Source organism: Argentina silus (assembly GCF_951799395.1).
Source record: "Argentina silus genome assembly, chromosome: 20".
Classification (NCBI taxonomy): domain Eukaryota; kingdom Metazoa; phylum Chordata; class Actinopteri; order Argentiniformes; family Argentinidae; genus Argentina; species Argentina silus.
In genome coordinates this window covers 2,452,949-2,467,236 of record NC_139674.1, presented here as the reverse complement: position 1 = coordinate 2,467,236, position 14,288 = coordinate 2,452,949, and the positions used below count along the sequence as shown (strand labels likewise).

The 14,288-nt window shown below is 39.7% G+C and overlaps 1 protein-coding gene across 1 annotated transcript; it reads left to right on the top strand.

Annotated features, from left to right (window-relative positions):
- Positions 1 to 348: 348 nt before the first annotated feature.
- Positions 349 to 13,910, top strand: pwp1 (PWP1 homolog, endonuclein). The gene is made up of 15 exons (XM_083691717.1): positions 349 to 531; positions 841 to 899; positions 1,299 to 1,486; positions 5,005 to 5,090; positions 6,456 to 6,552; positions 6,674 to 6,784; positions 7,143 to 7,273; positions 7,450 to 7,517; positions 8,556 to 8,652; positions 9,207 to 9,268; positions 10,159 to 10,270; positions 10,472 to 10,562; positions 10,794 to 10,915; positions 11,445 to 11,550; positions 13,377 to 13,910. Exons 1-15 carry the CDS (start codon positions 466 to 468, stop codon positions 13,469 to 13,471), a joined length of 1,491 nt encoding a protein of 496 aa, XP_083547843.1. The 5' UTR covers positions 349 to 465; the 3' UTR covers positions 13,472 to 13,910.
- The last annotated feature ends 378 nt before the right edge of the window (positions 13,911 to 14,288 follow it).

Sequence of the window (14,288 nt, the reverse complement as noted above, 5' to 3'; positions counted from 1 at the left end):
GACACCCTCCAGAGGCGTCATGTGGTATACCTGGCAATCAGAAATTTTCATCTAAATCCACCCTCTAATGAATATGCAAGTTAGTGGGCGGCAACGACCCCTCAACCATGGTCAGTGGAACAGGTTAACAGTCTCAAAGCAGCTCCAACAGCATTGATGTTGACTTGAATTAATAAAATAATGAAAATAGAAAAGAGATGATATATATCATTTGAAAGAGGCTTTGACCTCAACCAAGTCTTAACCAATTCGTAAATTCAACATCATTTCTGATGAGGCAAGTGATTCAATACCTAAATAACGTCCGCAGACTGTTACACTGCCATTAGTGCAACTGTAGGACCCAAACTCACATGTCGATACGTGCCAGTCGCACGTTTCAAGCCTACTGTAGCCAATATACAGTGTTTTGTATACATTGCCTAGAGTTTGATTCACTAAGTGAAACTTGCTGTTTTATTGATAATGAGTTCCCAAATTACTTGTGTTGGGTGGGTAAAGCGAGGAGTTTCTAAAGAAACACCAGACAAAGTAAGTCGCTGACCTAGCTAGCTAGCTGGCTAACGTTACATATATGATGATGTCAACAAAACATTTATTTAGCACTGCAGCCGCGAGATTATAAGATATTGTACTGCTCAATCGGTAAAGTCAGTTTAATTTTTCTATACTCGAACAAATGGGGGTTTGTTTACTTGCCTTTTTTTCAGCAAAGAGATTATTTACTGTTGAGAAGAGTATTTGAGGAGCATACATCGATTGGTGGTGTCCATCCGTTTGTTAACATCATAGTCTAAATTACTCCATAATTACAATTCAGTCATGATTATTTTATTTCAGGTGGAGTTGAGCAAAGAGGAATTGCAACGCATCATAGCTGAAGCAAAAGAACAGTTGGGGTATGTTAAGTTTTTCTCCCCCCTTAAAGCTAAAAAGCACTAAGGGAAATGCCTGACAACATGCTATTTGCTACTGAATTGCAATCAGCAATAGATACATTCTTTGTCACAAGTGTTTCAGATAACTGAAGCACTGTGAAGTGAAGACTGAATTTGCTGTCGCTCGTTTAAACACATTTATTGTAAAATAAAAGTGTTTGATACAACCTCGAGTTGTATGCACTCGTGTTAGCACTGTAATTGTATATTGCCCAAGCAAGGGTGGGGGCTTATTCTTTTCTATTCAGTCGATCTGGGAAATAAGGTAATAGTCAATATGGAAGAGTGAGAATTGTTCCATATTGTTGTGAGTGCTCAAGATTTCACTGCAAATGACAAAACATGTTTTTCATTGCTCAGTGAACGTGGAGGGGAAGAAGAGGAGGAGGATGACGATGATGAGGGCATGGCCAGTGGGCAGGAGTTGAGTGATGAGGTAGAAGCTGTCGGAGGACAGGAGCCAGAACAGGACGAGAATGAAGCAGGAAGGGAAGAAGAGGATGAACTGGCAGAGTACGGCTTGGATAGATATGATGAGGAAGACGCAGGTAAAGTCATCACTACACCAGGGCTTCAGGTATACAAAGCTTTTTGCACCAAATCATCAATGGAAATTTTGCACTTTTTCAGCGGCTAGTATTTGGCATAAATCATATATGGAGACATGGAATTGTTACTTTAGACATCATAACATTTCTATAAATCTGACCTGTTAGGCGCGTCCCAATACTACTACACTACCTCTTTTCACTAACCACTACCACTTAGAAATAGAATGAGGAGAATGGACAGCAAATAGGATGGCCACAAACCAATCACAGAGCTTTCAATCGACCAAAATGTGGGAAAACGGCAGCATTTAGAAATACATTGTTATTCAAATGAATAAAATGTTTAAATAATCAATGATTATAAGCATTCAAAAACTAAATGAAATGCGTAATTTGTGTATGCTGGAGTAAACATTATCTGCTACTGACGACGAATTAACCTTTTAGTTGTGGTTTTAACTGACTGTTCCACTGATTGTGACCCAAGACAACCGATTACCATTCGGCTACATAGCCTACATAAGGCTATTCTTTCATTGTTTTTTACGGTACACCAACCAGTCATTTTCATGCCTGGAATGGTCCAAGGAACTAATCCAAACTCCAACAAAGACGCTTTTCACAAGATGCAGTATGTTATATTAAAATAAAAAAAATATCCTGTAATATATGTAAAGCCTGGATTTGACACAATATATAGCAGCCTTGAGATGCACTTGCTACGTTTTTCTTCATTGATAATTTCGTCCTTTGGCTTTAAACATCACCGACTCCAGAGCGTGCATGGGAGCGCAGAGTGGGTTACATCACTGCTTGCAAGTGCTTTAATGTCCATCTATTCATGCTTCATAGAACATGTACACAACATAATTGATCAGAGCTGGATAGGTTTGTGCACTATTGCCATTACACAAATTACAACCTGTGAACAAAACCTGTGAACAAAATAATATTTGTGTTTAACGTGTCTTAATACATATCAAATTATAAATCTATCCACCTGTATGCTGCATTTCACATTGTCCCAATGAAAACAGAAGGGCATATACATTTTATCCACAAGGTTCATGCTAAGATGTTTTTCATTTTAATTTATATAGTTCTTGAGATTTATTTTTAATCCCACCCCTCAGCTGCTCTTGGCCCACCCCACCCCGCTCAATAGACCACCCTCTCTTGGTTTCCTTCTGCCATATATTAAATTGTGCTGTTATATCTTACATAGTTCCTGAAATGTTCTAATCGTAGAGCTTGCACATATTTTAAGCTAAAAATGAATCTTTATTATCTAATTATGTTGATTATTGATTGTCCCTCAGATAAAATCTTCCACCCAATAGTGCTTTCTGTAGGGTTATTTTTAGGTAGAAAACTTCAACCTGAGCCACACAGTGTGTAATTGATTCCTATACAAATCAGAGACCCTATAAAAACAAAGATATTAATCACAAAATTACATTAACTATTATCCTTGCATTAAGATGGACTGCATTAAGATGGTGATTTGTTTTAGCTAATTTTAAGAGTGTCATAGCAAAGGTACTGAATACTTATGTACATGAGGTATTTCTGTATTTAAATTTTAAGAAAATTACTGAAATTTCTAAAAACCTGTTTTGGGGTATTGTGTGTGGATTGATGGCAAATTATTTTAATTTAATCCATTTTAAATTGAGTCTATAACACAACAAAATGTGGAAAAAGTGAAGGGGTCTGAATACTTTCCGAAGGCACTGTATATACAGTCATGAGAAAAAGTTAGGACACCCCCCAAAATATTAAGTTATTCTCTTAAAAATATGGACATATCAATATGTTATCTTCTTTCTAACAATGTCTATAGATAAAGGGGATGTAATTGAACAAAAAACTATGAAAATGTAACTTTGTAATCATTTATTTAACGAAAAATTAACAATAATGCCAATTCCTACTGAGGAAAAAGTTAGGACACCCTATGCCCTAATAGCTAGTATTGCCCCCCTTGGCTGAAATAACCTCAATTAGACGTTTCTTATAACTGTCTACAGGTCTCTGACATCAATTGGGAGAAAGTTTTTCCCACTCCTCCTTGCAGAATTCTTTCAGCTGTGTGATGTTCGAGGGGTGTCTTGCATGCACAGCCAGTTTCAAATCAATCCACAGCATCTCAATAAGATTAAGATCCGGGCTTTGACTTGACCATTCCAGAACTCTCAATTTATTTTTCTTGAGCCATTCCTTGGTAGATTTACTGGAATGTTTTGGGTCATTGTCATGTTGCATGGTCCACATCTGCTTCAGCTTCAACTTTCGAACAGATGGTCTCACATTTTCCTCAAGCACCCTCTGATACAATACAAAATTCATAGTGGATTCTATGATGGTGAGCTGACCAGGCCCTGCTGCAGAAAAGCAGCCCCAAACCATGACATTTCCACCCCCATGCTTCACAGTTGGTATGAGGTTCTTGTTCTCAAATGCTGTCTTGGTTTTGCGCCAAACATGTCTACTCTTACTGTGCCCAAATAGTTCAACTTTGGATTCATCTGTCCAAAGCACATTGTTCCAGAAGTTCTGGTCTTTCTCTAGGTGTTCTCTGGCAAACTTTAGTCTTGCCCTGATGTTTTTTTTTGACAGCAGGGGTTTCCTCCTTGCACACCTCCCATGTAATGCAAACTTGTTCAGTCTCTTTCTTATGGTGGATGCATGTACTTTGACATCAATTGTGGCAAGAGATACCTGTAGGTCTCGTGATGACATTCTGGGATTGTTGGAGACTTCTTTAAGCATCTTTCGGTCAGCTCTTAGGCTGAACTTGCTTGGGCGGCCTGACCTGGCCATGTTGGTGGTGGTTTTAAATGTTCTCCACTTGTAAATTATTTTCCGGACAGTGGAATGGCCAATTTCGAATAGTTTGGAGATCTTTTTATATCCCTTCCCAGACTCATATGCATCTACAATTTTTCTTTTGAAGGCCTCAGAGAGCTCTTTTGATCTCGCCATGGTGATGCAACTCACTTCAACAATCAAGAGCAAACCAAACTAAATATCTGAGGCTTAAATAGGACAGGCTCCTCCAAAATCCTCTGTAACGATGTTCTAATCATTTGCACCTGATGTGGTGCTCTTTATTATAATTTTAGGCATTTTAAGTGGAACTAAATGTGGGGGTGTCCTAACTTTTTCCTCACAAGAAGATTGCATTTCTATTAATTACATTTTACCAATCATTTTTTAAATAATTTGTTTCAGTTGTATTTGTTTAGTTATATTACCTCAATTTTTCAATATTGTTCAAATGAATATCAAATGTCCATATGTTTGAATATGTTGAAGAAGACAAAGGTTTTCATAGGGTGTCCTAATTTTTTCTCATGACTGTACATATATGCCATTTATTTGACACATTTATCCAGAGCAACTTCCAGTTCAGTGCATAATTTTTTTTAAATATAGTATAGCAAATAAGATTCTGAGGTTGCTAAAGACAGATCTGATCATATTTGTTTCATATTTAATATATTCTATTGCAGTGACTTCAAACCTTGGTGACAGTCTGGCCGGCCTCACAGTGTTTAGCTCCCCAGATGAGGATCCTTACATTACCATCAAAGATATGGTGAGTCTAGGGCTTTGTGCAATCTGGTTTGGTACTAAGGGCCTGATTAACTTTGCACCTGTGCTAAACCCTAAAAAATAGAACTGAACATGAAACTGTCTTCATTTGTGTTTTATTTAAATTTATATTAAAAACATCAGAGCGCCGATGATCCGACCAACATATTTGTGAGGCAATATCTAAATATCTGCCAAATATGTTGGTCGGATTATGCCCTGAGCTTGTGATGTGGGCTGTATTGGAGCAGGCTGGCATCTCCTACCGCTAAACTCCGCTCCCTTCCTCTGCTCTGCAACACGGCTGAACACTAGACCTGTTACTGAGCAACTTCATCAGAACACAGTGAAACAAGGGGGGCTCCTATACAAATTGCGTGAATGAAAGCCAAATAAATTGGAAATGAATGGACTATTCTGTAGGATGTGTCTTATGAGAGTACAACTGTACTACCCTATCATAACAACGTAGGCAATTTCAATGTTTAATTTGTTATTTGAGTTTTTTTTTTTCTTCTCCTTTTAAGATGAGAACGTTATTGTCCATAACTTTTTTTTGTTTTGTTTGTGGGCAGTCCCACTCTTATATACATAATTGTTTTTATTGGACAGTGGAAAGAGACAGGAAGGTAAGGAGGAGACTGCATTTCAGCAGGGCATGGGCCGGATTCAAACCGACCGCCATGCTAGATCACTGGCCACACCCGTAACATTTTAATTAAATGGAAGGTTTTTTGGCACACCGACCTTAAAACATTTCAATTTTTGTATTTGTTTATTTTTCTACCACCACCCCCCTTTGTCATAGATCAACTTCATTAATCAAATAGTTAAAAGTGTAATATGTAGCTGAACCGTTACCTATGATATTAATTTAGAATAAAATCCAGCATCACTGTCATCAACCATTACCAGCATGACCAGCCAACATTTACTATAGCTGACCAGTTTGACCAGTCAAAATGTAGCAGACACGGGTTAACACAGCCCTCTCCAACAGACACAGGTTAACACTCTCCAACAGACACAGGTTAACACTCCAACAGACACAGGTTAACACACTCCAACAGACACAGGTTAACACACTCCAACAGACACAGGTTAACACAGCCCTCTCCAGTAGACTTGAACATAAAAAACATAAAAAAGGGACATTGACATTATCTCCACCTCAATATGTCCAGGTGTCAGAACAACATTAATTGAGTCTAGACTGTTTAGGAATAAGTTAAACACCATCTCAAATACATCGCTACCTATTCATCTTGATTTCACTGTAGAAATAGGGTCAATGTGCCATTCATGTCACGACTTCCTTGTTATTACACTGTAATACACATGCTGATTGTGTCTTTGTTTGTGTCTCCAGGACCAGTATGAGCGAGAAGACTTTCAAATCAAGCCCAATGATAACCTCATCATCACAGGCAGGGCTGAGAAGGACTGCTGCAATCTGGAGATTCATGGTGAATTTCAGGCTTGCACTTTGATTCTCAGCTTAGACTTTCAGTCATTCAGAGTACATGGCAGTGTCAAAAAACGAATGGGTTGTATTCACGGATGGATTTCTCTTTTTACCCTGCACAGTATACAACTCTGAAGAGGAATCTCTCTATGTTCATCATGACATTCTTCTACCAGCCTATCCACTGTGTGTGGAGTGGCTGAACTTTGATCCCAGTCCAGGAGAAGGACAAAGTAAGGGATTTTTTTACGCTTCCTACGTTCAGGCTTGGCACACTTGAATAGCATGAGGGAAATTGTCTGATTGGTGCTCGATCCACGTCTGTTGTGTAGAACTGTAATGCATTTTCAGTTTCATTTAGGGTGTTAATTGAGGACCTCTTTGGTGAAAGATGTGATGCGAGAAAGATGTTTCTTCTAATATATTGTGGTTTTATATGATGTATTGATTTCTGTATTTAACTGTGTTGTATTTTTTGTGTTGTTTTGTTATTGTGTTAATATTGTGGACAGGGTGCACCTGCAAAAGAGGCCTTGGTCTCAGTGTGTCTCCCCTGTATAAATTAAGGTGAAATAAAATCTTCCTGTCCAGGTAACTTTGCTGCTGTGGGGAACATGACACCACAGATTGATGTGTGGGACCTGGACGTGGTGGACTGCTTAGAGCCGGCCTTCTCCCTCGGGAGCAAGAAAGCCACCAAGAAGAAGAAGAAGAGCAAAAAGGTCATTGTCACTGTTTGGGTTAACTGCCCAGTGTTCATGAACCCCCCTTGGTATTAAAATACTTATTTTAAAATAGCTTATTCTATAGTCAGGGTTATCACGTGTCCTCTATGTCTTCACCAAGTCGAAACATAAAGTGTTTTTAAAAAACAAAATTGGACTTATTCTGTTCGCAGGTTGTGGCAGAGGCAGTGGAGGGCCACACTGATGCAGTGCTGGATATATCCTGGAACAGACTGGTCAGGTGAGTCCTGAAATCGCATGTGTCTAGTTCAGGGGTCGGCAACCTGGGCCTCTTTGACTACCTCTTTGCTCAGTGATCATACAGTTGGTCAGTGTTTAAAAGGTTCATGGTTGAGCGGCGGTAAGGTTTGTTTTATGCAGTCCCAACCTGGAAGTGTCTCACTAATGGGCTACTACTTAGGGGCACTTCTCCTAATTTCGGCCACGCCCCACATCAAAATTCTGTTTGTCATAAACATAGGCCCACGCAAAATATCCAAAACTGGCCTGTATTAATTCTCAGACTTCGAGCAGATTTGTTGTTGAAGTATTGAGGCCCAGGATGAGGATAAGCGTGGATGAATAAAAACTGATGCCATTGTGTAAAGGCCCATAGACTGAGGGTACAGTAGCGTCCAATATTATCAAAAAATAACTAATATGTATTAACATGTCTATTCTGTGTCTTCTATTGCTTCAAATTATTTTGTGCTTGTTTGCAGCTGTTATCAAGTGTTATTGGCGCATCTATTTGTGCTCTGGTCAGGTGAACTTGTGGGTTGAGGTAGAAAATGTTTGGACTTTATGAAAAAGAAGCAGTTACTGCGATCAATAACTGATAACGACACCTACAATGACCTGTGAAATGGATAAGGATATTTGAAAAACACGAGTTGGTCCCACTGCTTGGTCCTTGTTAAGATAACCTGATAGTTTGATATCAAATAATCCAGCACACTCTCCTCCTCCAAACGATCCCTCAAAACCTGACACATAATGCAATTATAGTTCCTCACAGACTGTATGTTCTATTAAGATTAGTGTATGCATGTCATATGCATAATGTAAGTTGAAAATGACTTTCTGGACCTTTACATTTCAGTTAATTGTATCCCTGGCATTACAATACATACAAGACACACATGACAGGGCTAAGTTGCCTTAAATAATAACCTCTCCTCTCCCTTGATGACCTAAAACCACAGCATAGGGGAAAGTAGTATGGTGGATTTGATTCACTGATCTGGGTTTGTATGTGTGATGCCTCTCTACCTCATAGGAACATCTTGGCCAGTGGTTCAGCTGACGAAACAGTGATCCTGTGGGATCTGGTACAGTGCAAGCCAGCCACAACTCTGCGGAGGCACACTGATAAGGTATCCAGTGATCGTACACACTTGACTGCATCATGCTTATTCTTATTCTTCACACACCCTTATATCAAAGGGATTTTCCACTTACTTGGGGTGTTTTCACTTTGACAATATAGGGTATTTTGTGTGGGGTAGATGTACAAAAGAAATCAATTATCTATTTTAAAGTCAACAAAATATGGTAAAAGTCCAGGGGCGTGAATACTTACTGAAGGCACTGTGCTGGTGAAACTGGTACGGAGACGTAACCACCACTCTCAGTATCCAGTGCCCTCCATAAGTATTGGAAAGAGGAAGCATTTTGTCTTTTTTTAGCTCTGTACTCCAACAGTTTATTTGAATTGAAACAATTACTATGAGGTTAAAGTAGAGATTATCAGTTTTCAGTTTCCCCATTTAGAAATTACTTCTCTCTTTATACACATCACACACACTTAAATGTCAGGATTGAGACCCGCTGACTTGGTGATGTGATATGTGCACACCACCGAGTGCAGGGAAATAAGGATGGAAAGAAACTGTTTGCAAACATTAAAACCTCTTTCAATCACTTTCAGGTCCAGACCTTACAGTTTCACCCATTTGAGGCGCAGACCCTGATCTCAGGATCTTATGACAAGTATGTCCCATCTCAATCTCATTTCCATCCAGGCTCTGAAATTATACAAATAGTTTCTTCTGCTTTTGTGGAGATGCTGATTTTAAGATAATGGTTAGATTGTGGGGGTGCTCGAAAAGGGGTCACCTTAATAGTCAGAAATAATGTCAAGGAATCGGCCAAATAGGGGCACACCACCTCAGCCTAAGCATATGGTTATTTTGCCATAGTTGTTAGCCTAAAACTAAGGAATGTGTGGTTTAATTAGGCAAGAAATGTATTGATATTGTATTATGAGTATGATAACCATACAGACAACACTTCGCTTTAGTAAAAGTAACAAAGAGACAGTCTAGCAATGAGACTACCGTCTGTTTAAAATACATTTTAGGGAAACAGCAGCATAAGGTTACCTGTGGTACACATCTCTTTCTGCTCAGATTAGTCAGAGATGATTGTAAATAAAGCAGGACAGACAGGTCCTTTGTGCTGCTGAAACCACCATAGAAGTTTACTTCTGCGGTCAGTCACGTAGCTAAATTGTCTCTCTGGTTATTTGTTCTAGAACAAAACACCATGGTTCTGTGTTGTTTACCCTGAGTGGATGGGTCAGGATTTCACAGATCCCGGATGGTGCCTTTTAAAGTTTAAATCGGGTTGTGATGATTGACTCAAAGAGATGTCAGAAATGTCAACAAATGAAGACTTAATAACAAGGATTTTGGATTAGAGTTTACGGTCTTCAGTGGAGATTCTCCATTAAAAGTGTGATTTAGTCCAGGACTTGGCTTAATCTTGGTCCTGGAAACTAGTGCATAAGGACACATTTTTTTTCACTGATCTCAGCACTCCATTGTGCATCTATAGTGATGGGCAAAGCCATGTCTTTACCTGCCTCTTCCTCTATCTAGGTCAGCAATCCTGTACGACTGTCGCAGCCCAGACAGCAGTCATCGCACCTGGAGATTTAGTGGGCAGGTGGAGAGGGTCACGTGGAACCATTTCTCACCCTCCAACTTCCTGGTAAGTTGTCCTCTCACCACCCTTTGCCTAGCGTGGTCATTGACTAACTCTCCCATCATATGGTAACTTTGTACGTTGTCCTCTTTCCGTGCTCACCAGGTACGCTCATTAATTCTCCATCTTTATGTTTCATCCTACAAAGCACCCATTCCAGATAATGACTAATTCCAATGACCTGGGTATGGTTGTGTTTTGTTGCAGGCAAGTACTGAGGATGGTTTTGTTTACTGTCTGGACGCACGCTCGGACAAGCCGGTGTTTTCACTTAGGGCGCACGATGGAGAGGTGTCAGGTGGGTGTCACCTAAAAAGAGCCTGGTTCCATGTCAGTCCTTTGCCCCTTCTTAGTTCATACCTTTTAATATTCACATACCTGAAAAGACTGGTTGAGTGCAGGCTCTCCAATTGGCAATTGCCAATAAGCCAAGCATCCTCCATTCATACTTGTACTTGAAATGACAGATTTTCGAGGTCAGGGGAATAACATTCAAGCCTCAGAATCAATCTGGTCTCTGTCCCTACAGGCTTGGACCTCAGCAGCCAGATCAAGGGATGCTTAGTCACCACTTCAGCAGACAAACATGTTAAAGTTTGGGACATCTTGGGGAACAAGCCCAACTTGGTTCACTCCCGTGACATGAAGATGGTATGTTTGTTGTTGCTGCCTTTTTAGCCATGTGATTTTAAAATAGTGTATGTGTGCTGTTAATGACACAGATTGGATGCATATTTAGATTCATTGCTCTGCTGTCTTTGTATTGGTGAATGTGTTTGAGTATACTGTGTTGCTGTTTGATGTAGAACCAGTAGATGGCCTCTGGTCTAGGGACACCAATGCCCCAGGGCAGTGAATGGGGCTCTGACTTGCAGAGGTTGCCGCTCTTCGGATGAGACTCCCGAGTCGTTAAAGATCCAATGGCACTTATCGCCAGAGTAGGCGTGTTAACGTCGGTGTCCTGGATAATTTCCCAATTTGGCCCTCGTACTATCATGGCCACCTATCATCCCTTGTTTTCAATTGGTTTATTTAATCCCCTCTCCTCTCCCCTGCAAATATTCCCCAGGTTGTTGCTACAAATGAGAATATGTTCTCAGTCAACTTGCATGGTAAAATATAATAATAAAACTAAAGAAAATATACAAATAAATAAGTAATGTTCTATTTCTGTGGATAGGGGGTGCTGTTCTGTGGATCCTGCTGCCCTGACATGCCCTTTGTATATGCCTTTGGAGGACAGAAGGATGGCTTGCGGGTTTGGGACATAAGTGATGTCGCTGCAGGTATGAATGTCTTTATTTACTGTTCTGGGAATCATAACTGACAAGCTTATGCCAGGCAAACCTATCATGTATTTTGTAGCAAGTGTATACAACTGACTCCATTGCATGGTTAGCTCATTTTCTAATGCCATGTTAAACTGGAATTTTACTCCCCAAAATATGATTGTATATTTAATCATTTTACCATTGACATGGTCCCAAAATACCGTCAGGGTTCTCCCCAGGAGCACAAGGTGGCGCTGGATTGCATTATTAGACGTCATTAGTGCACGAAAATGCACAAAAAATACAGCTGCAACTCTGAATTAACTGAGCTTTTGTTTTTGCTTTTAACAATGATGTCATTTGCAAACAAAGATAGTTACTCTATCATTACTAAATATCAGTTTCATTTGTTGACATGGTGGCACAGCGCCCCTCTTACATTCTTTGGGGAGAACCCTTTACACCCAAAGGGCCTTATAGATATCCTAATAGCAAGCTTAGATTTACTTCCTGTAATCGTCTCCGGATGATGCATTTTGTGTCAGAACACATTATCAGGAGACTATTACAGGAATCTAAATGTTCTACTAGGATATCTATAAGGTTTGTATGCTCAGACGTAATTATATTTTGGAACCACCACAAGAAATACCTCAAAAATCATAATTTTGTAATAAATTGAGTAAAATTTGCTTCAACATTTTGATAGGCAATAGCGCGTGCTGTTTGCATCAATTACATTAGAGAAAGTTTGCCTGGCAGAGATGGGGTGGTTGTGATTTGACCTAGGCTTGGTTTTAATTTCCCACCAATAACAGCATTACAATGTTGCAACGAGAAAGTCTTAAAGTGTTGCTAATGTCATGCATGCTTTTCATCAAACAAATAACACCTCCTTCTCTCCAAAAATACTTGTCCATTTAGTCAGATTTTAGTCACAAAGATCATTTTGTCTCGTCTCGTTTTTGTCTACCAAAATGAAAAAATATTTTTTTTTTCTGGGTCTATTTAGTCAGTAATCGTCTTGTCTTTTGCTACAGAAAAATATGTTTGACGAATATTTTCAATATTAAGTATTGTCTTGTTCCCAGACACTTCCGCCCAAATATGGCCGTCGTTTACAATACAAGGACCGGGATAATCTTCCGGTTGCATAGCCATTGTCTTAATCTGCTTAATCTACCAACCAATCATCTTCCACAACACCTTCCCCAGAGTTTGCACACCACACAGTTCTGATTCGCTGAAATCAAATAATCGCAAATACTTTACTCCGTAAATTCACTCACTAAGGCCAGGTTTGAGTTGTTGTTATTCCAGGCTTATATGCACTGTGTGGAAGGCTTGGGGACAAGGTTATATTTACAATATCCTTACTGTATTACTAGCTCGTTTTGTCAGCACATTTTCCGTTGCTCACCGTATCGAGCAGTGATCAACTGGTGTAACTTTAAGAAAGAAAAAAAATAGGAGATTAAAATTGGCAGACAGTAGATGGTCGTTGTCCTATGACATTGAACTGCTCCTATAGAGGTTGCAGCTTACTTAATTTGTGGAGTCCACTCCATGAAGTCATCCCAAGGAAATACACTGTAGGAATAGATTAGATATAAAGTATCTCTCCGCCTGTATTGAATGCATATTGATTGTGTTTTTAAATTTGTTTACTGGCTGTCATCGTTTATTTCAGTGGTGTTTGGTGGTAGGTTATGGTCTGTCTTTTTGTCCTGTCACAAAAATCTTGAAAAGTATGAAGAAGTTGGTGATGAAAAATATAGTGTTTTTGGTGTGTGTATTTACTACTTTGTTGACTTTGCATTATGTGTGTTTGTTGTCCCCAGTGGCTGAGGTGTTTGGCAGTCGAGAGCGGTTGGTGGCCAACACCGTATCTGAGGCAGCCAGCAGCACATCAACAGCAGACATGGAGCTTTCCTAGTGACCCACTCTGGACCAACAGCCAATGGACATGCAAAAGAGAGCCATCTTGGAAACTATTGTGGTTATATCCCAGATGACACCCTATTCCTTATATTGTGCACATATGGGAAATTGGGTTTAATTTAAGACTCACGCAGAGATCGTCATGCCAACAGGGCCAAAGGGCCAGCCTCTAAAGAACATTTGGAGAGCTGTGGAAGGACTCTTTCTCAAACTTCTCCCCATAAAGATCCTTCACAAATTAAGCGCCATATTAATATAAGATTTGTGTGCTAAAAGGTTTCCTGGTAAGTGAACTTGTACATTTAAATGAGCCTAGTTTATTGACTTGGACACACATCTAGTGTGTCAAGTGTCCAGCAATTCATGTTCCTTTCTCCTGACCTGAGATCTTTACAAGTTGTATTTCTTTTCCAGAATAAACATTCTTACGCCTATATGCTATATGTTTGTGACATCCCTGCATTGGTTCAATGACACTAGTCAAATCCAAAATATCTGTTCAAAACATCTAATGAACACTGTCAGACACAAATATTTTACCACCGTGTGAAAATAGATTTAGTACATTTGAAGAAAACAAAAGTGGCTTGTTATGTCCTACTGTCATGTGGTTATGGGAGATCTTATTGATATGTTTGCTAGTCTGATATTTGACCAGAGGAGCGTTAGCAGTCCTGTAACCAAGGGCAGCAGAGGTGCATCCTCCGCTGGGGATAGTCAGGCCAGTAGATGGAGCGGTCAACGCCATAGATGAACAAGCTCCCAGAGGTATCCCTCCAGCGGTACTGGACCCGGCTGACTGGTACCGCCTG